This window comes from Adiantum capillus-veneris, chromosome 10 (assembly GCF_014529385.1).
Source record: "Adiantum capillus-veneris isolate H3 chromosome 10, ASM1452938v2, whole genome shotgun sequence".
Taxonomy (NCBI): domain Eukaryota; kingdom Viridiplantae; phylum Streptophyta; class Polypodiopsida; order Polypodiales; family Pteridaceae; genus Adiantum; species Adiantum capillus-veneris.
This window is the reverse complement of record NC_140940.1, coordinates 52858544-52881367: the sequence shown is the minus strand read 5'-3', so window position 1 is coordinate 52881367 and position 22824 is coordinate 52858544. Positions and strand designations below refer to the sequence as shown.

General features: G+C 38.4%; 1 protein-coding gene and 1 pseudogene across 1 annotated transcript; both read left to right on the top strand.

The window, feature by feature from the left end:
* Positions 1-16471: 16471 nt before the first annotated feature.
* Positions 16472-20810, top strand: LOC147448855 (uncharacterized; annotated as a pseudogene).
* Positions 19291-19720, top strand: LOC147448856 (uncharacterized). The gene is made up of 2 exons (XM_086522470.1): positions 19291-19549; positions 19644-19720. Exons 1-2 carry the CDS (start codon positions 19291-19293, stop codon positions 19718-19720), a joined length of 336 nt encoding a protein of 111 aa, XP_086378596.1.
* Positions 20811-22824: the final 2014 nt, after the last annotated feature.

Sequence of the window (22824 nt, the reverse complement as noted above, 5' to 3'; positions counted from 1 at the left end):
ATGGGATGAATAAGGTCTTACGTGACTTTATTCCTCAAATCACAATGCCTTTCATTGATGATTTGCCTATCAAAGGATGTGAAGAGAGTGACAAAGATGAAGCTTTGGATCTCAAGGGATGTCGCAGGTTTGTGGTAAATCACATAAATGATTGTGATAAAATTTTGTCTAGGCTAGAAGAATTGAATCTTACATTGTCAGGGAAAAAATCTATGTTTGGTGTCAATGAAGTGCTCATTGTGGGGCACATGTGCGGGCCATATGGTAGGAAACCTTGTCCAACAAAGGTAAATGCCATTCAGATAATGAAAGAAACATGCACTAGCATCATTGAGGTTAGAAGGTTTCTGGCAGCATGTGTCTTCTATGTTATTTGGATTCCACATTATGCACATGTAGCTGATCCTCTTTATCAGCTGCTTAGAAAGAATCAAAAGTTTAAATGGACAGAAGCACATGTAAAATCCATGAAAAAGCTAAAGGAGTTGCTCCAGTCAGCAAAGACTTTGAGAAAGGTAGACTATGAGTGTCAAAGGCCAGTAATTGTGACAGTAGACACCAGTCCTACAGGGATTGGATGGGCAATAGGGCAAGACGACAAAGGAGGACACATGTATGTGGTAAGATTTGGAGCAAAGGTACTAAGTGCTCGCCAAAGAAACTATCCACAGATAAAGAGAGAGATATGGGGTATGGTTACAGCCTTGAAAAGTGGGAAAGAGTACCTAATTGGTGCAAGTGTGGTTGTAGAAACAGATTGTCTACCACTTCTTGGGATGATTACAAGCTGCTCAACGCCAGACATTGCTATGTTGCGGTGGATTGCCTACATTAAGTCCTTAAATCCAAAGTTCAAGCACATTGCAGGTAAAGACAATACAGTGGTAGATATGCTATCAAGGGCAAGGTATGAAGATGAGTCACAGATGATTGATGAGGGAGATGATGTGGGCACAAATTTCTATTCCATCTCTCATGTCAAAGGTAGCTATGTCTGCATGACTAATACACTTGAATTGTTCTTGAAAGATCTTTATGAAGGGGATTGGCTTCTTATTGGAAGCTATTTGAGTACTCTAGCAAAACAGGATGATTGGTCTGAACAAGAATTCAGGAGGATACACAGGAAAGCATATGGGTACTTTTTGAAGGATGGTTACTTGTGGAAGCATCCTAAACAAAAGGGTGCTACACCACAACGGGTTATATGTAAAAAAGACATTCAAGTAAAGCTCATGCAAGAGTTTCATGAGAGTCTATGGGCTGGATACAGAGGTGTGTGGGAAACCTTCTCCAAGTTGAAACAAAAATATTGGTGGAAGGGTATGTATAAAGATGTATCTCAGTTTGTAGAGTCGTGTGTAACTTGTTAAATGTATTCAAATGTCCGACATTGTGATGGATTGCACCCTACATATCCACTAGCCATGCACTATAAATGGGTTGTGGATCTAGTCACAATGCCTTTAGGACTCTGGCAGATGAGATACTTGGTTCTTGCACGAGAGGACCTAACTAATCAGGTTGAAGGAAGAGCATTAACACTAGAATGGTAACCTAACAGGACATAAAAGTGTCCTTTCAGGGTTTTGGGAAAAAATTCCAAAACCATAGTGGATCCACTAATTTTGAAAAATCCTTTCATGAGCTTATAGTTCAATAACTACTATACATGAAAAAATGAGAAAATTGTCATTTTTCTCATCCCTTGGTCACTACAAGCCTCCAAAGTTGATGGACCAGTGCATTTTGCCCAAAACAACAATTTCTTACGGTTGATTGCATATAAATAAGAGTGGGGATTTTTGTAGGACATGAGATAAAATGCCCCGTTAACTTCAGTGGGTTGGTGACCAAAACATATTGTTTTTTTTACCTCACCAATTTTATTTTGGGCAAAAAAATAGATACAAAAAAAGTTGCATTTTTGCCATTTTGCCGACCTATCATCAAAGTTTCTATAGTCACGCTCAATACAGATACTATATACATGTTTTCTTAGTTCCCTTTGGGCCTTTGGATTCAAAAGGATCCATGGAGCATGTCAAAAGGATAATGGATCTCTTACAATTGGAACTTTGGGGGCAATGATAAAGTGCAAAATACAACAAACATGAAAAAACTGGGTTTAGCATTATGACCTCTAGAAACCCATAGAAACTACTCAATATCTAGTCGAGTTTGTAGTCTATGATTAGATATTGTTACTACCTACAAAATAGACACAATTGGCCTAAGAAAATAACAATATTGAGAAAGTTATACTTGCTACTCTAAAATGTATCGTATTCTTCAGCAATCAAAAAACTCAACCATCATCATATACTATGCTATATAGCATATTAGGTCCCCCAAAACTCAAGGAAGATTAGCTTTATGTTATACATTACACTTACACAATCAAAATTGAATTTGGATATCAAGAAAGCCACCAAAACAATCATAAAAGTGCTAATTTTGGCCAAAAAACAGGATTATGCAATTCTTGTAAATTGGTCATAACTTTCAATTTTAACACTTAGCTCTCCCTACAAGCATCAAAACATGTTGAGAACTATGAAGGCCTAACCTCTAGCCATCTAAACCTCACAAACATGAAGTTTAGAGTGGTATAGTTGCCAAAATTTGAAAAAAAAGCCAAAAACAGGACCCGTTTTTTCACACAGTTTAGGTTCAAAAATGTTGTGCAAGAGTAAGGTTAATGGTGAGATTGATACTCCAAAAAAAATGCTGAGTTTTTTTCAGCTCATAAGGCAATTTTATGGATATATAGCACCTAGAAATTCATTTTCATACTCTTCAAGTAATTCAAGCAAAATGGTCACTTAACAGGACACAAAAGTGTCCAAGGACATAAAAGTGTCCTGTTACCATTCTAGTGTTAAGAGCTAAAACCACAGAAGCTGTGTGCAAATTCCTTCTTGATGAGGTGATTTGCCGTTATGGTTGTGTGGAAAGATCACTGCAGATAGAGGTGAGCTGGATGGTGAGGAAGCAAGGGAGTTCTTTACCAGATTAGGAATCAAGCTTTCTCTTACCACAGCTTACAACCGTGAAGGCAATGGAAATATTGAAAGAAGGCATCCTCCTATCATCAAAGATTTGGCCAAGGCTTGTGAAGGAAGAGTTGGTGAGTGGCCAAAATTGTTACCATATGCTTTATGGTCTGATCGTACAACACATAGCTCAGTAACTGGCTACATGCCTGCGGAGCTAATGTATGGTCAAAAGCCAATGATGCTGATTGAAGATACAATTCCCACATGGAATGTACTACCTTGGCAAGAGGGGCTTAGCAGGGAAGATCTCCTTGCACTGCGTATAAGGCAACTAGAGAGAAGACCTAGAGACATTGAAGCTGCAAAAGAACGACTCAAAAATGCAAGGTTGAAAAACAAGGACTACTTTGATAAGTGACATCAACTCAGGAGCAAAGCAATTGACAAAGGTGATTGGGTTTTAGTGTATGATAGTAGCCTTGATAACCATCACACAGTCATGCGTAAGTTCTCAAAAAGATGGTTTGGACCGTATGTTGTAAAGCATGTGCATGAAAATGCTACTTGCAGCTTGTCTGAACTAGATGGTACAGAAGTAAAGATTCCCATTGCAGGAAAAAGGATTAAAATGTTTAAGAGAAGAGGAGACAATGATCTAGAAGATGTTGATGAGGAAAAAGAGCAAAACACAAGTGAAGATCAAAGTGAACATGAAGCTCTGGAATCATCTAGTGAAGAAGAAAGCAAGGAAGATGTACAAGAGGTTTGATCTTACAAAGAGACAATGTGGCACATACCGGAGGATGTGCAGGTTTAGAGGGGGTGGATGTCGTGCTGTGGCACGTATATAGTGGTAACGGGCATTAAACGATTTATCTTGTGACTTTTCGATGCATAAGTATACTTCATATAGTACTCATATGCATAAATAAAAGCTTTCTACCATACCTTAGTATTACCTTTGAAGTAATATAAATGTACATTACTATTAGAAAGTACTGCAAGAGAAGTATCAATGATTGTGCCTCTTTTTGTCTAGGGGAAAAGCATTTGTATATTTCTTCTAATATCTCAGCTATACCCTACCATATATAAATTATTTTCTTCTTTTCACATTTTTTTAATAATATAACCCTTCAATAATGCATACCTTCTTGGATACATACAAGAGGGAAGGGCCTACTACAAGACTTTATGAAAAGGAAGATCCAAAGCTTCTTGGACCATCCCAATTTGAAAATCCCAACCTAAGGGCATGGAGAAAAGGACAAAACCAAGTCAAGCTCTTTCAGTAGGCCAATTTTGCCTTTTGAAGCATGTCAATCCGAGTTACAGGTCAAAAGTTACAGGGAAAAGAGTGAAAAATCCTCTCACAACTACACTGCAAGAAGAGATGGTAAACAGGTGAATCAAGTGAAAAGAGGTAATCTTGGTCCTTTTCCATAAAATAAGATATTTGGAGGATAAAAGACATAAGCATGTGAATGTGACACCTCAAAGATGCCTTGAAGGACAAGACACACAAGTTGGGACCCCCTGTTGGAGCCACACAGAAGATGCCTAGGTGGGGCCCACATACATCATGCACCCACATGGAGCCTCAACGACCAAAGATGCTAAATTTCATGATATTTTGAGTCCTAATATTGCCCGTTTTAAGAAATATCCAAAGAACATTTGATTTGGGCTAACTCTTTAGCCTAATCAAGTGATTATGTAAAACATGGCTCCCTCACCTATAAAAAGGGCAACCTTCTCTTCATTGGGGGCAAGTTATGAGTGAGTGAGAATAGCTCAATTCCATAGTGACACACTCATCTTAGTGCCACACTTTCTCTTGAAGAAAGGCTGAAGTCTTGCCTCATCTTCTCTCTCCATTAAGGTGGTGGCGATTGCTCTCATGTAAGATATATGTTGCTACTTTTTCTCTCATTTGCATATCTAGTCCAATACGTGTCTCTAAATCTATCTCTATCTCTTATTGTCTATCTTTAATACCACCACCACACTTAGATCTATCTCTAAATCTATCTTACTTCCCCTTTGATCTCTCTTGTTGTGTGCTAATTGTTTCATTGGAAGGTATTCAAGCAGCAACCTTGTCAATGTAATGAGTACAACCTTCTTGCGGGAAACAATTATGAGCACAAGGTTAGTAACCATATCTTCATCTTCCACAAGCATCTCTCTCTCTTAAGGTTCTCATTCTCTTCCACAAACTCTAGAATCTCCTTGCTACAGATACTTCTCTCCCCGCAGTATCCTTATTGCCTAAGGGCAACAATAGGGCTTGGGAGAGAAACTCTCTTCTTCTTCTCCTTTCACTTCTTTCACACCTTTATCTTTGAACATACTAGGTATATCATTGATGAATAACCATAATCCACATAGAGGTAATTTCTTTCAATTCCATTCAATGCAATCTATTAGGGTCAACATTTGGATTAGTCGAAAGATTCACTTTCAGCAACGCATAGTGTTTCTATTTGGCCCTGAAAGGCTCAACAAAATACTTCTCTCACCAGATCCCATCATACTACCTATTATTGACTATGACTTCTCTTTTGATGTGAATGTGGTTATTTTATTATGAATCAAGAGGAGTTGTACTCACAACTAATCCCAATCGCTATATACATTATTGTAAGCACAAAGCTACAGTTCCAAAGAGCAATCCGCAGCTTATTTGGACAACAAAGATTAAATATCATTAACTCAGCCATTAACCCTTTTATCCTACCCATGATACGATATGATCGTAATCTCTATGTTTTCATTTTTGTTTTGTTATGACTATCTTTCATGAGTTCTCTCCATCACGTGTGTGTTTGTAAGGAAAAGTGAGCGGCTTCTTTGGCTACATTTCTTCTTTAGTTCTAGAAGCTATGTTATCTACATCTTAGCTCTTTATCATAACCCTTGAGCTTCCTCACAAACTCTCACAGCAAGAGGCCCGGTGCCTTCTTGGCAAGACCGCCTACTTTTTGACAACGGTAGCTCAAATCTATAGCTTCAAACGGAAACAAGGTGAGTCTGTTAGGGATTGCAACTAGGATGAAGCAATACATTGCAAGATGCCCAGAATTAGAAATACCAACAGAAGAAATATTAGTGTCATTATTTCTAGAGGGATTGCTAAACAAATATTTTCATGCTAGATTGTATACCAAGAATCATATGACCTTAGAAGAGTGTGTATGAGATGCCATTGACTTTGAAGACAATTGTGATATTTTCAATGAAGAAGATGTCCCTAAGGATACTCAGAACGAGAAAATAGCATCCACAAAATTAGCACAAGTGGGAACAATTGTTGCAGCACCACTTACAGTCATAGAATACATGCTCACAAGGATGAAAAAAATGATGAATAACATGCAAAAAGCACCTATAAGAGGACTAGGTAAAGGGATACCTCAATAGGGACAACCAATTAGGCCACAAAAATGGTGTGCCATTGAGGGTAAATGGACCAACCATGAGACCAATGAATGCTACTAGCGACCAAAGTACAATGGAAATGTTTGATATGTGCCTATGAGGCCACAAGGACAACCCATGTACAGATATCAGCCTAATATGGCCCGAACTCAAAGACCACCAATGGCTATGAAAAGACCACAACTAGTGTTGGCTCAAAAAACTCCATATCCTGGACATAATGTAGTGCCTGTAAAGTATATGCATTCAGAAGGAGTCATAGATGAACAAGCACTAGTGCCTGTTACACCTTCTGTTGAGCATAGTCTATCTATAATAATGGTAGGAGGGGAGTGGTATAATTCACATCCACCTTGAATGGAAGAACCTTTGACTTATGCTACACGAGAGCTTACATCGATGTAGTTTGTAGCTAATCAAGGTGTTAGACCTCCAATGATAAGACCTATGATTAAGCCAAGGACTGAAAATTGCCATATTTGTGGTGCAGATGATCATTGGAAAAATGAATGTCCAGAACCTGACAAGAACATTAAGTCAATTGAAGCTTTTTGTACACAATGTTGCAACAAAGGTGGACATTTCCTTGAGGATTGTCAAAAAATTGTAAAACGATGGAAAAGCAGTGGTGAATGTAGTCCAAGTGATGCCTAATAGTTCTTTGGAAAGTGAACCCATTGTTCCAATCAAGGTGATCACTAGAGCCGAGGCTAAGAAAAAGAAACATAACTCCTCTGATGAATAAGAGAATACTAAAATTTTCTCTCAAAAGACCAAGAAAAGAAGAAGTCAAAGGTATGAGATGAGAAACAAAAAGAAAAGGATGAAATTGAGGAAAAATCCAAGAAACTATTCCAGGAAAAAGTGAAAGAAAATGGGAGTGAAATCAAAGAAACCACCATGAAACTTGGAGGATCAATTTTGATAGACAAATTTTTTGAGCCAATCAATGCAGTCTTGGAAGCTTTCCAAGCGGGACTTAAAGCACGCCAAAACATGGAAAACAAATGGAAAAACTATCCTTCTCCAGATATGGAAGCAGCTAAGCTTGAAGCTTATCAAAATTTGGTAAAATGACTCAAGAGATGCTGGAAAAACAAAAACCCAAGCTTGAGAGTATAGCAAAACCTGAGGAGCTTGTGGTAGAAACTAATAAAGAGAAATCCAAAGTGGTGGTAGAACCCCACCTGAAACTAAACAGCAAGAAATTATAGTCCCCGACAGTGAAGATTCTTTAGATGGAATTCCATTTGTGGAGGAAGACTAGCCAGGACATTTATGGAAAAAAGTTAAGAGACATTAATGATGGGAGCATAGCTTTGAAGTCGGCTCCTATAAAGGAATTTTGGTTAGACAATTTACCTCTTGATATGGATAATGATATACAATCCTTGTATGGGGGTTTCAGCTCTGAAGCCTCATGAATGTCTAAACCAATGACTCTAAAAACACCACCCTCTTACTTAGGAGACAACAAATATGAGTCCATAGCATGTAAAACCACTCAGGTAAAGAGAGCGGAACAGACCGTAGAGGTAGAAAACATCCATTCAATCATGTCTACACCCATTCAATGTCCTCTTTCCTTGGGAGAACTGTTGAAAATTAGACCATATTTATGGAATGATTTACAAAAAACTTTAGAGAAGGTGGAGATAACAGGGCTAATCACAAAAAGATTGGGTAAATTGAAACATGAACTAGATAACAAAGAGATTAGATCCGTCCCTATGAACAAAGTCAAAGAATAATACAAAGAGAAAGAAGGAAACACAACCCTTCCAGTGAGATACAATGATGTAGAAACCATGGCAATACTAGACAGGAAGTTATAAACTTGCGAGCTTGTGATTTCGAGCCTTATAATTCCTAGTTAGAGCTTTTGCAAATTTCATCATATATAATGAGCTTTTCACCACTTAGTGTAAGCTATTTAAAAAAAACTAACCACAAAATATGGATATAATACCCAACATTAATGGCTCAAGATAGAACCATTGTTGCTAGTAAGCCCACAAATACAAAGAATCCTTCAATACATTTATTAAAACTAGTTTAATTAGTAATAAGAATAAAACATGCTTTATAAATGTGATCTGATATTTAGTAGAGACAAACTAAAATGCCAAAATACTTTGTAGTGAAATAAACCACCACTGAACCATATGCCCAACACATGGACTTGCCAATGTGGACACGGTACCTTAATTTAATACTTCATTTCTCCTAGAAAGATAGAGCTCAAAATAATCTTTCTTGTTAAATTTTCACCGGATACCATAATGGGTTTCACAAAAAAGTTACAACAAAATAGAATTTACAATGCAGTTTGGTAATTAGTAGGGGAATCCAAGTTGCCAAAATACTTTTCGATGGATAACTTTGAGCATCTGTTTGATATCGAATAGCTATTTACTCTCTTGAAACTGGACTTAAAAGACTAGGCTGAGCAAGTATGAAGGCTAAATCTTACGTAGAGAGCAGTGGTTTATGCATTTCCATGTGTTGATTGCGCTCCAAACCCAGGACGTATATATAAACATAGTAAATATGCTTACAGGCTAGAAAGGCCTTCTTATCTTTCTCCCTCTTTTGAAAATCCAAACAAGTGCATGTAGGATCTTCTCGTATATGGACATCATAGCATTCACTAGTAAGAAGACGAAAAACCACATGATTGTGTGCCACCATTTCTTTTTCCTCTATCAATGTTGCACTTAGACTCTCGGCTACAGCCAAGCGTTTTTCAGCTTCTTTTGAGATTCCATGCCTCCATTTTTTACTCCTCTTACATGATGAAGGAGTGGTTATACATTCACCCTCTCTTGGCACTATTACACACCGTAGTTGAAAACCTTCCTTTGAAAGGCCTGCATACTCCTCCTTTGAAATCATGGTACCAAGTTGAATTGGCCATGTTGTAGGTGTATCTGGCTTGTGATTGACTTGTTTGTCAACATTCCAAGTGTGTTCAACATTGTGGTTACAAAACCACATCCATTGAGCAAATGTTTTTCCATCGTATGTGCACTCTGACCAAAATGATGGTGCGACCAACCCAGGACTTCGACTCTCAATTACATTCATACATTTTTTTCCTTTTTCTCTTCCAAATAATTTTCTACGACAATGAATTGGCATGTGCCTAAGGGCCCACATTGACCTGTGTATATCCTCTTCCAAATTTTGAGCTGCACTGTCTACACCACCACCATCACCATCTTTATTACCAATGCTATGATATTTTGTACTTTCATTGTAAGTTGGTCCTTCTTCTTCGATAAAAGTTTCCTGCAATCTAGCTGAGTTATCCACAGTCACATTGTTCATATTTGTGAAGTTAATTTTTCGTGGTCGTCCGCGTTGGCAGCGATCTCGTGACTCCATGATATACCCTCGTCGGTGTGAGCTATTGCCAAGGTTTGACCTCTTCTTTCTTTGCACCGATTCTTTGTCACCATGTAAAATTGGATCTTGGAAGTTAGTTTCGTTATCATTCATTCCATGCAGCACACGAGTCACCGTAGCCGGGGTTGGAGTCAACCTTGATTGTGCTCTATTCAAGAGAGAGTGTATGTCTGGTCCAGTACCTATGTATCGTCCAGTCAAGTATCCCAACTGCTTTGCACATTGAAGATAGGAGTTGATGACATCTGTAACACAAGCATCATACAATGTGATCTTTTTTTTTCCTCCCTCTCCAAAAAGCCAACTTGTATACTCTCTGATAAGTTTGTAGTAGGGATAGCAGCACAATCCCATGGGCTCAAGTCATCCTAAAAGATTAGAAACATTAGTTCACAACATTAGCTCACAATATTTACTACATAATTGTGAGATTTATGCCCAAAAAAAAACTCACATTTATGGAAATGCCCCCCCAATGTGAGATTCTATCTTCCCACCAGGAGAACCAATTTTTCAAAGGCACCAGATTCTCTATTGGAACACCATTATCATACCACCATCTCTTTATTGACCTAGCTTGCATTTGTGCTTCCAACAAAGTGTTACTTGTTTGCCATTTTTCACACAAAGAAATATGCTCCATTTGTTTTTCATTTGGAATGAGTGCTCTTGTTTTCTTTTGGAGACTTTGCTTCCAATGGAACAAGCATGATCTTTCACGACCGTCCATTACATTGTCTGCTCCTCCATTGTAGACTGCTCGAATAGCATTCCAATTGGCACCTGCCTCATCTGCCATAAACCCAGTGAAATTTGCAATTGAATATCCATTCTCAACCATAACACAATTGAGACTTGTCCAAAATAATATTTGTGACTGTGTATCTTCCTCCTTGGTCTCACATATTGCCATAACCATCAAGCTCGTCATGCTGAGGCAAAAAGTATGCATGGTAAGACGTATTAGTCAATGATTAAATTATCACTTTTATATACATCTAGAAATTTATCACCTTGGGTCATAAACTGAGCATGACATGGTTGACCATCCTTCAACACGATGCGTATAGTCAAAATGGACCCAAGCATTATGCAGATCTCCTTGACCAGCACGATCCATGCGTCTTATTAAATCAACTCCTGAACCAGAACCTTTGGTGGACATCTTAAAAACAAAACATTTATCATGAAGTTCTCCTTGGCCAGGAAAACGACTCCCATGAAAAAATGGGAACAAACATTTTTTCTTCAGTAAGAGAATATTGTCAAATCCATCGCCCACTACCACTGACCCTTGTTGTTTTTCTGAAGCAATGATACTCTTTAATCTATTATGAATTAGAAAAAAGAATTTTAAGTACTATACTGATAAATATTAATAAAAATAATGTATCCTTACCTTTGGTTTTGCACAAGTGGCATCATCTCTTCTAGAAAGTTTTGAAGTTCTGCATCTCCCATAGAATGTCCCTTGTCAAGAATGAGCGAATCCATCAGAATTTGACGAGCCACAAGCATTTGAATTTTTCGAGGACCACTAGATCTATCAATCTTCAACACTGTTTGGACTAATCCTCGGATTTTTTCTATGGCAGCACGAGATGTACCTTTCTGCACATCATGCTCATGGTGGCCTACATGCACTACCAATCTTGACATGTTGCAATCCCCTGGAAAAACGTAGTAAATTATGCATGGACATATAGCTTGACAAGTGACAACCTTGCCGCAATAATGACATGTAATCTTTGTCCTGTCTTCCTGAGCAAGGTAACCTTTTCCTATTGGTTTATCTAAATATCCATGAAAATATGCATTATTGAATTCTTTATTGTTTAAATAGTACTGACAAACATTTCTATGACATTCCAAGGAGCCCAAACAATAACTCATCCGAACTGGACACCCAATGGACATGTTGGTTGTTTGGGGGCGCGTCCATGTATGTCCATCAAATTTTTGCTCCATGCCACTCATTGACTTACATTTGCCAAAAGTTGATGGAAGTTCAAACACAACATTCCCGTTGTATTCTCTAGGTAGTTCTTCCACTTTCACATGCCCATGAGATTGTTTCATTAGGTCTTTCAATCGGTGAGATGTTGAAAAGGATAATATCCAATCCACCACACTTTTTACCTTTTTTGACAGTTTCGCGTCACCGCTGCTGCTATCGAGGACGATATAATTCTCCTGCTATTTTTGCAAATTTGTGTGCAAGTCTCCTTGGGTTGGTAGCTTGATAGCTTCAGCATAGAAATCGCTTGTATTCAGTAAGTTTGTATCCTCCGAGTCTTCCACATCATTGGTTTCCTTCTCTGTATGCACCATAGCATATCTTTTTGATAAAGAAGCATCAAGAATGAAATGTTGATGGCCCTCCATATCAAAGTGAGATGGTGTTTCAACAAGGGTGACTTTAGATCCAAACTGTATTAGTGCATTCAATGTTTGAAATTGTCTGTGAGGTGGTAGTAAACTTTCCAAGAAATATGCACTAAGGAGGATCTTTGCATCTCTAAGTTGAACCTCTCGTTCAAGTTCTTGATCACCTATTGTCCAGGTGATGATGGATGCTCTTTCATCCATGCTAACAAGGTGGAGGTCAATATATGGAGACGGACGTGGACAAATGGTAGAAATAAGCAGTTAGTAAGGAGGTCAATATATGGAGACGGACGTGGACAAATGGTTTTTAAGTAAGTTTTTATGCAAGTGGCGTAATTGTTCATTATTATTATTTTTTATTTAAAAAAAAACATTAACATTTCAAGATATTTTTCCTTTTATATGTGGGCAAAAAAAACCCACAGTGGAGATTGTTAAGCGGTGGTTACAGAGCTCACATCCTTATGAGTGGTGTATAAAGAAATCATAATTTTTGATAATATTTGGCACAAATCTCAAGTTTTTTAGTTGATGAGTTCATCTTCTTATGAGTAGGCAGTGTTCGGGAAAAGTGTGCCTCAGCTTAGCCTTGAGCCGGTTGCAAAATCAAAGTAGCCGGTTGAGGGGAGTGCAAGAAGGAGAAATTTCCGCTTGAAATACATGGAAAATAGTGTAATTTTGCAAAAACACTGGCTAGTATTGTAAAATTACCGGTTTAGATTTGTCTTGGAGGGATTTTTGTATGTTTGTGAAAATGATTTTTCCCGAACACTGTGAGTAGGTGAAAAGACAATGTATTTTAAGCGTATGAAATTGTAAAAATCCCCCTTGGATTTTGAACACCAAAAATTTTAGATTTTAAAATGTCGATGATTTGCCCTTATTTGCACTGATTAGGTGCAGTGTTCGGGAAAAGTGTGCCTCAGCTTAGCCTTGAGCCGGTTGCAAAATCAAAGTAGCCGGTTGAGGGGAGTGCAAGAAGGAGAAATTTCCGCTTGAAATACATGGAAAATAGTGTAATTTTGCAAAAACACTGGCTAGTAATGTAAAATTACCGGTTCAGATTTGTCTTGGAGGGATTTTTGTATGTTTGTGAAAATGATTTTTCCGAACACTGTGAGTAGGTGAAAAGACAGTGTATTTTAAGCATATGAAATTGTAAAAATCCCCCTTGGATTTTGAACACCGAAAATTTTAGATTTTAAAATGTCGATGATTTGCCCTTATTTGCACCGATTAGGTGCAGTGTTCGGAAAAAGTGTGCCTCAGCTTAGCCTTGAGCCGGTTGCAAAATCAAAGTAGCCGGTTGAGGGGAGTGCAAGAAGGAGAAATTTTCGCTTGAAATACATGGAAAATAGTGTAATTTTTAGTGTAATGTAATTTTCTAGCCCGGATAATAGATGTAATTTTTAACTTAGGGCAACTTTTGTGTGCCCTGCTGTGCTTGCCTCTCCCGCTCGGTGGACTTGCTGCACCTCCTGCGTGAAGCCATGAAGCAAGCTTGGTACACTCTCCTCCTCCTCCCCCGCACCCATGCTCTCACAGCTCGGTAACCGTCAGCGTGCGCGCTGACGGTTATCGAGCTGTGGGAGCATGGGTGCGGGGGAGGAGGAGGAAAATCAAAATGAGCACAAACTATTCCTGCGTGAGCTCCCCAATCATAAGCGCGCACGCTGACGGTTGAGGAGCTTCAGTTTTTGCTTTGTTTAAGTTATGGTGTCAATTTTCTATGTAGCGGGCAGATTTACGCTCAGCAAAGGAGGGATTTGACAAGCCTGGACAACGCGCAAGATACACGGTAAGTTGAGCGCAACTTTTCTGAGCTGTTTGCAATTTTTCTTAGCTGTTCTAGGATCGTTTTGTGAGCTGTTCTAGGATCGTTGCAAGTGCATTTGAGAACTGGGAGGCTATGGAGGAGGGGAGGTAAGAGGCTAGCTGCCTGCTGAACAGGCTTGCCGCAGCTCCATGGGGAGTGGTGAAGCTCGTGATGGCCATGAGGCATGGGAGGAGGGGGGAGAAGGGACTGGTTGAGGACTATTTGCTGACCTGCTGCATCCGGTCACAGCATAAATTTCAATTGAGAATGACAACCAGAGCTGGAGGTTGCAGCCAGTAAAATGAGCTTGGTTCATCCAACAAGTTCCAAGACTGTATAATAAAATGGTGCAATGATGATCTTTGTTAAAGATCTCGTTAACCTGAGTTTAAAGATCTTGTTAACCTGAGCTTGGTTCATCCAACAAGTGCGTACTCATACTGCTAGCCCATAAAATACAACACTACTAACTTTGCACAGCACTCCGTCAAGCTGAGAACTATAGCGTCAGGACAAAAGTCCACTTGCATCTGCTCCCCTTTGCCGAAAGGGGCGGGCTTCAGAACTTGACCATGGCACCTTGCATTGAAGCAATTGTTTGTGTCACGTTTTTTACTCTCCGAAGAAAAGACAAAATCTTGGTTTAGCTCACGGCTATATACTGAAATTCGACACCAAGCCCTACACAGGTCATTTCGTCTGAGTAACTCTATGCCCATAAACCCTCCAACCTCTAGCTTCGACTGTTTTGCAGGGGCATAGTGATGCTTTTGACGTGAATTGAGACTGAAATAAAGCTCGAAAAGTGAAAGCTGGAGTGTGCCCTTGCAGAATCCAGCAGGTAGTGCTGACCGTCAACCTGTTAGCGAAGTCCGTCACTAGGGGGTTATCTTTCATTAGCGGGTCATTAGGGGGTAGGTTAAAATGGAGAAGGTTATGGGGAGGAGGGTGATGATCATGAGGATGATTCTGCAGAGTCTCAAGGGAGGAGGGGGCCTTGTATTAAGGGCATGATCACCAAAAGCAGAGAAGGGCCCTACTCTTTGCTTCCTGCTTGTAATCCTCTTGTTTTTCCTGCATCCCCCGCCGATCGGCACATTCCTCAATGCACCCCCCTTTGTCCAATATCTTCGGCAGCTCTTGGTGGGAGCCCTTCTTATCCTTGCCAATTGACAACTCTGATGAGAGGATGCTCATCCAAGAGAACCAACGTAAAAAAAAAAAATCGTTGTTTTCATAGCATGCCAAAAACTCTGTAAATGGTCTCGCCAAAAACTCTGTATTGGTATCTCCAAACCGTTCAACAACGGCCCACAGTAACTTACTTCCATCCTCCCATCCCCATCTAAATCACAAAAGTTACCACTACCAAACACAGGCTGTTCATCCCCCTCTTCATCGGAATCCTCCTCGGGCGCCACCTCATTCAGATTGAAGCCTAATGGGCGGCTCTGTCTTGCTGGCATGTCGCTCCGCATGTACATATCCCTCATGTCGTTGCTATCCAGTGTTGGGGAAAAGTGTGACTCAGCTTTAAGGCCTTGAGCCGGTTGCAAAATCAAAGTAGCCAGTTGAGGGGAGTGCAAGAAGGAGAAAATTCCGCGGTTTAGATTTGTCTTGGAGGGATTTTTGTATGTTTGTGAAAATGATTTTTCCCGAACACTGATGCCATCCACATGAACCACGTGGCTTTGCTCCGCACATGCAAGCTGATGACATGACTGCTGATTGCTATTGGGATTAGTGCTGGTGTTGTTTGTATTGGTATTGCTTAAGCTAGTGTTGTTTGTGTTATTTGTGTTCATATTATTCGGAGGTCTGATGAATCTTGGGCTTCCTCCTAGTTGCTTTTCATCCTGTTCATTTGCACCTAGGATTCCTGCCTTTATCAACTCCCTGTCTTGCATGGCAACCTGCAAATCACTTTACCATGAACCCTCTCATTAAAATAAGCATATGAGCATCCAAACCTAGTAAGGCTAATGTTATCATAGCTATGACATTAGCAGTTTAAAGGCTTGTTTTTCTGATTATTGCTTTCTCCTTCTTCGCTGTTGGTCATGTCCGACGTTGTTGGTTTTTTGTGTAATAATATTAGCAATTTGGACTTGATTCATAGCTGGAGCATCCTCACTTGCAGTTGCAGCTAGAGGATACAACATTGAGCACTGCAGCAGACAAATCCGACGAGCGGGCAACAAATTTGGAGATCGGCATCTGGAGCAAATTTGGTTCACTATCAATTTCACACAAATTTAGGCCGGAGCTTTTCAAATGCAATGGAAGTTCAATGAAATGTTTGTTATTATGGTGTTTGGCATGAAATGTAGCGGCATTAACAAGTGGTGCAGATTGTAGCCATTGTTTGAATGATGATGATGTATAATGCTTTTTCAAATCTTTATTGATGTAGACATTTATGGCTCCCAAAAGACGAGGCGGCAAGTCAATCAAGAGAACGTTTGATTCTCCATGCATGACCTTGAGATCTGGTCCTTCCAAGAGAAGGCATCCAATCGATCAAGAGGCATCTTCTCATGCAGTTGCTACTCGTAGTCCTCATTTCAAACGAGGGGGAAAGAGACGTAGAAAATGCATCTTTGTTGATGATGAAGCTGCCGTGGAGGAAGGTTCTAACCATTTGGAGAGTGGGGATGATGTAAAAGGAGACGAGTCTCGAGAGTTGACAGTGGAGGTTGAAACAAGTGAAGATGTTGAAGATGAAGATTTAACAGAGTCTGATGGGATAGGTGAGGATGATGTGGCCCAACATTCTCGACACTTGGGAAAAAAAATCCCGTTGGGGATTATGAAGGATGTGTTAAGTCAATTTTACTTAAAACGAAGAAGCAACCCTCCACTTATACCTCTATGTCGTTTGGTTGCTCATGAGGCTGTTCGAGTGGCTACAGATTCTACATCTTGGTTGATTCCTAGTTTTGACAATGTTGCTTACTTGGATACAATGGGATCTTTTTTGGTGTCGGTGAAAGATTCCTTTGGCTCTTACATGCCTGTCACTCCTCTTGTGGAAGGTAGTTGGGATCCTATTTGGCAAGCTAAGAGTGTTTCATTTGATAATCAGCTCAATAAGGAGTGGCAAGAGCTTTGAGGGTGTCTGTTTTTGGTATGGGATGGCAACCATCGGCTGAAAACATGGATGCGACGCATAAAAGAAGGTAAGAATTAACATCGATGCACTAATTGTTTGTTAGATTTAGCTGTACCTTCTTTTTTGGCTAATTTGGTGTTCTTTTGTCAAGTATGGCATGATAATGAGGAATATCATGTGAGTGTGAGATGCCAATTTTTGGAAGTAGAAAAAAAAAAGAGGCCGAACTATTACTTGCTCTTGACACCACTAATGTGTAAGTTGTAAACTTGTGGTCTTTTTGTATTTCTAAATTAATCTCGCTTTGAACTATTATTTTTCATTTGTTTATATATTTATTGTAGCATTTCATGATCAACAGTGAAACCAAATCTTGGGCATGAGATATATATGTTCCAAAAATTTGGTGTCGCCAATAAAGAGAGCATTCTTGCACGTCTCACTCAAGAGGACAGAAAGTGGGCTGAGATAGAGATGGCACTTGAGAGTAGATTATATCAAGGAGTTCCTCCTTGGTATAATTCTCCTTGTGTGTTGATTTCTCAACTAGTTTGGAAGGTGAATTGTTGAATTCAGTATTAACTATATACATTTTTAAAGATTGTTTACGATTCATTCATTGAATGTAGTTGCGGTTATGTAGGATGATTTTAATGCATTTATTTCAAAGGAAACTGCAAAATTGAAAGCTCTTGGATTAGATAAGGTGGAGTTTGAAAGGCGATTGCAAAAGGCAACTAAACAAGAAGAAGCTCGATTGAAGGATAGAGGTTATAAGTTTTTGACAATTGCCAATCCAGTTCATGGAGAGGAATTTTTTGAGTTGCTCTTTGATGTGAAGTGGGATGATCCATCCATGGTAAAAATCACACGAGACAAGTTAAATGCTTTGTGCTCCTCAAAACTACCTTCTGAAAGGTATCACACTTTTCAATAATTTTTTACTAGTTTTTTGTTTATGTTTTTAAATTCTAATGAAAATAGTGACATTAAAAGAGAGTCAAATTTCTCGAGTGAAAAATTTCTACATGAATGGTATATGAATATACTTATATAAGATGGTGTTTAAGTTTTTGATATATTTTGGTCTTTAATGAAGGAAAAAATATATATTGGAGATGATGAGTCTTACAAAGGCCAAAGATCCAGTCTATTCCCACTTTGGTGATGTGAAGCACTTTAGGGCTTACATTAGAAAAGAAGTTTATTGGGCTCACATGCATGATGAAGCTTTGTTGATAATAAGAAGGTTGGAGGTTGAAGAGTTCAAATTGCCAGATGGATTTGAAGCTTTTTTCAAGGTTGTTTTCTAAACCGGTCACTTTTTTCTAATAAACGTGGATTTTATTGCATTGTTTTATGATTTGAATGACTACCATAGGTGCAATTAAGAAATCATGGCTTGCAAGCTTTTCCTCAACTTTTAGGAGATATTAAAAGTGCAGGGGAATCCTCCAAAATGCATGAGCTACAAGAGTCTTGTAAAAGGATTTTGTACAGGTGAAATTTCATGAACCAACAATGTCTTTGGCTCTTATTGAAATTATTTTTCTCAAGAGATTAAATGTTGTTATGGTGTAGATGGATGTGTGAATGTGTTTTAAACGGTACACTTGCTACTATGCCTATGGTTACTGAAGATTGGTCAAAGCTAGAGGATGAAAATACCATGTATCCCGGTTCTATGGTAGAGAAAGGTATTTCTATGTGGGAGTGTAGAATTTGCCCATGGTGGTTGGACTATCCTTTGGGGGTGATCCCAAAGCAAGAACTAGACTTACATGCAAGTAAGTATAACACTTTTTCTTTTTACATCAAGTTTATTCTCATATTCAATTTTTTTATTCTCATATTATTACATTCTTCTATTATAATATTCAATTTTCCTATTATCATTCAAATCCACCAGTCTTGAACTTGTTAGCATTTGATCTGTCTCTCTCTCTCTCTCTCATGTATGAAAAAATGCACAAGAAAGTATGTTCTAGTTTTTTATAAATGAATTGAGTTTGTAAATGCTAAATTAATTTTCATTATATCATTAAAATTTTCTTGTGGTAGAGTTTTTGGAAGAGAATATAGACAAAGATAAAAACCAATCTGCTTCTTTAGAGCACTTAGAAGACATGGATCACAATCATGACTTGGCCATGGATGGGGGCTCACAAAGAACACAAGAAAGAAATCACTCACTACCTCTTCAAAGAGAGCACCATAATCATGCGAGTGGGTCAAACATGGGTAAACACAACAAAACAACCTATCCATTAGGAGGGCTAAAGATTGACATGCCTAAAGAAAGCAATGAAAAAAGCATTTCAATAGTGGTTGAGTCAATCATGGAGCGACCAACTTCATCAAGGCAACCAACCTCATGGAATACCGGTAAGTTTCTACTATTTAAATATTTATTTTTTGATAGTGCAAAACAATTCTATATTACTTGTAATTAAGATAATTTTTTAATGAAAAACTATAGGCTTTCAATTTTTGACTGTGGTAGATGCTCTTCTAGTTGATATGGCTAATGTTGATGATTTTTCCATTCAAAGGTAAAAGAAAGGCTTTGTGGCTTGTGTTATCAACATCAATAGAATGTTCAAAGTGGATGGTGTACTAAGCAACAAACGTTTTGTGTGTAGCATTAAAAAAATTTTGAGCACTCAAAGTAGACTTGGCTTGTATCACCATTCAGGAGCACCTTGTCATGAGGTGTTTCGTCTTATCTTTGCCGATTTCCCTACTTCTTTGTTGGTGGATGGTTTAGGCCCAATTCGAGCAGGTTACTCAAAGTTTTTGTTTATGCTTTTTTTTTTGATCCATATCACTTGAGAAACTCATTCTAAACATCTTTTCAAAGGTGGATTAAGCAAAAAAATCCACAATGGAATATATTTTTGCCTTCTCTTGTGCAAGGTGTGATGGATGTAGCAGAACCTTTCTTGGCAGATGAAGGCTTTTTCGTGACTCTATGTCTTGCACAACATATTGGAGAGATTATTACCCATGCTATAAAGACTGGGTTACGACTTCATCGCACATGGACTCTCATGTGTAATGGGGGAAATAGACACCCAGATACCCTAGAGGAGGTGAATCAAAATACCATGTTGTTGTGAAAGATTGCATTATTAACTTGATTTTGATTCAAGTGTGTACAATGTATGCTTATATGTAGGTAATTGATCTCACGGTGGGAGTTTTTTGTCGAGCAGATGTTGCTATACCCACATACAATAGGGAGGCAAGAGAGAAAGTCTCTCCTCGCATGTTTCCTGCATCACGAAGCTTTTTAATGGAGGAGCATTAAGAACGCACCATTGTTCTTGATATACCTATCAGAGGTGGAGCAGAGAGGTCACCCGACTTCTACAGGTGAGAAGATAATCATTTTAATGTAAATTGAGCTTTAATTTATAGTTGAAAAATGACTTACATATTTTAAATTTGCATGTGTAGATGGCTCCTGGCAACCTTCACGGATAACTCAGATTATGTACTAGATGTGTTTTCAGGATGTGGAGGTCTTGGCAAGGCATGTGGTGAGGTTTATCGATATTGTTTGTGCTTGGAGGGGGATGACATAGTCTATGAGGAGTGTCTCAAAAAGGTGGTTTGTGGTCCATATGTGGAAAAGAGAGTTTAGTATCACATCCATAGTTTTTTGAAACAATTATTGAAAACACACTCTATTTTTTGTTTCAAGAATGTTGACATAGGACATCTAGGGTTTTATTGTGCATGTTCTTGAAGTAATTTTAATTGCATTGCTTTTGTGGACTATCTACTCTTTCTAACATCCATATCAAACACTAATGCAGATAACTTGTTAAGATTTGTTTTGAATACATGTTTCTTTGAATGCTCTCTCTCTCTCTCTCTCTCTAGACTAGCATATTTAAAGAGAGTAATTCTGAATAAGGATTTCTTTGAATGCTCTCTCTCTCTCTCTCTCTCTCTCTAGACTAGCATATTTAAAGAGAGTAAGTCTAAATAAGGATTTCTTTGAATGCTCTCTCTCTCTCTCTCTCTCTCTCTCTCTCTCCTTTTTTTATAGCCTAGCATATTTAAAGAGAGTAAGTTTGGGCGTTTAATTATTCAATGTGAGGTGATGTTTCTAGGTGAATTGCAAGAATGTAAAAGATGTTGAAACAAAATGGAAAAATGCTTTAAATAAAGCAAAAAGCTCAAAATAGTTTTACATTTCATTAAAAAGCTCGAATTGAAAAGCTCGCAAAAAAAAAAGCACTCTACTAGACAGTGGGGCTAGCATAGCCATAGCCACAAAAGCAGTATGGGAATCATGGGGAAAACCGGCCATTAGACAAACTCGAATGAAACTGCAATTGGCAGATGGACACATAGAAAAACCCCTAGGATTGCTTGAAAAAGTGATATTTAGTTCTCGTGGAATTGATTATCAACATAGTTTTGCGATAGTAGAGTTTGGAAAGAAACTTAACTATGACATCATTTTGGGAAGACCATTCATGCAGCAAGTACAACTCATTCAAGATTGGGGAAAAAATTACCTGTCTTTGAAGCAAGTGGAATCAATCACAAGGGTTAATCTGAAAGACCACACTTATAGAGATGTGATGAAAACACCCATTCAAGAATTTGACTCAGCCTCTTCAGTTGAATGAAAGCTTCTATCTTGGTTAAACAAAGACACGCCTATTTGGATGTGTGGAGCCTCAAAAAACGGGAGTTTAAAATGAGAATAATGTATCTTAGAAAGGGATTGCACAGATGAAGCACACATACCTAAAGCCTTTTTGGAGCATTTGTTTGAGCCATTTGAGTGGACTCAATTGACACAAATTCTGGTAACAATGGATGTGTGTGTGAATACATCTATGCCTACTTAATTTTGCAATGAGGATGGTTATTCCATAATTCCGATACAAATGATCTCAACCATTCAAATTGAAGATGAAGTTCAAGAACCAAAGGACTTACTGAAAGCTCAATAAGTCTTTTCAGACGTCTACTATGATGCTACTAATGAGTTTGAAGGACATTCAGCTACATCTGATGATTTTGGGTGAGAAAAAGAACATGTGAGAGCCAAACTACTCATAAAAGGAGGAGAGGAAAAAACATTGACTTTCCAAACCAAAAAACAAGAAGACAACAATTGTAGAGAAGAAAAAGAGACACAAAAAACTTGAAATCTAGATGTATGCCATCAGTTTCTAGCAGAACACAGATACATGCACATGATTGTGTCGAAGGAAAAATCATGGGTAGATATCCTTCAAACAAAAAACAAGGAACATCAAAAATATCAAGGAAAACGAAAAAGGAAACTCAATCAAAACCTAAAAAGCAGGATGATGAATCATCCATGACATGAGTTGAATGGAAGAAAAAATATCAAGAGTTGAAGAAAACTCTAAAGGAGATGTATACCATTGAAATGGAAACAATTGAGAAAGAGAGTAAATATGTAATGTGTGTTCCATCCCATTACAAGAAATATAATCTCCAAGACCGAAATATCATAGTAGAACAACGTGTAAGAGAATTAAGAAAACAGGGTGAGTCATATGAAGGACCTAAAAATGCAAAGAAAATAGATCTAGTCAAACCAAGAGAAGAGCCTAGACCTGCCTACATTACGAATGACTTAAATGAAGAAGAAGAAGAGCTTTTGT

What these genes read in the sequence shown, in the direction of transcription:
- LOC147448856 (XM_086522470.1), top strand. Translation starts at nt 19,291, where the DNA reads ATGGATCACAATCATGACTTGGCCATGGATGGGGGCTCACAAAGAACA. An exon ending in ACCAACCTCATGGAATACCG is followed by an intron (nt 19,550 to 19,643) that starts GTAAGTTTCTAC and finishes GAAAAACTATAG; the next exon opens with GCTTTCAATTTTTGACTGTG.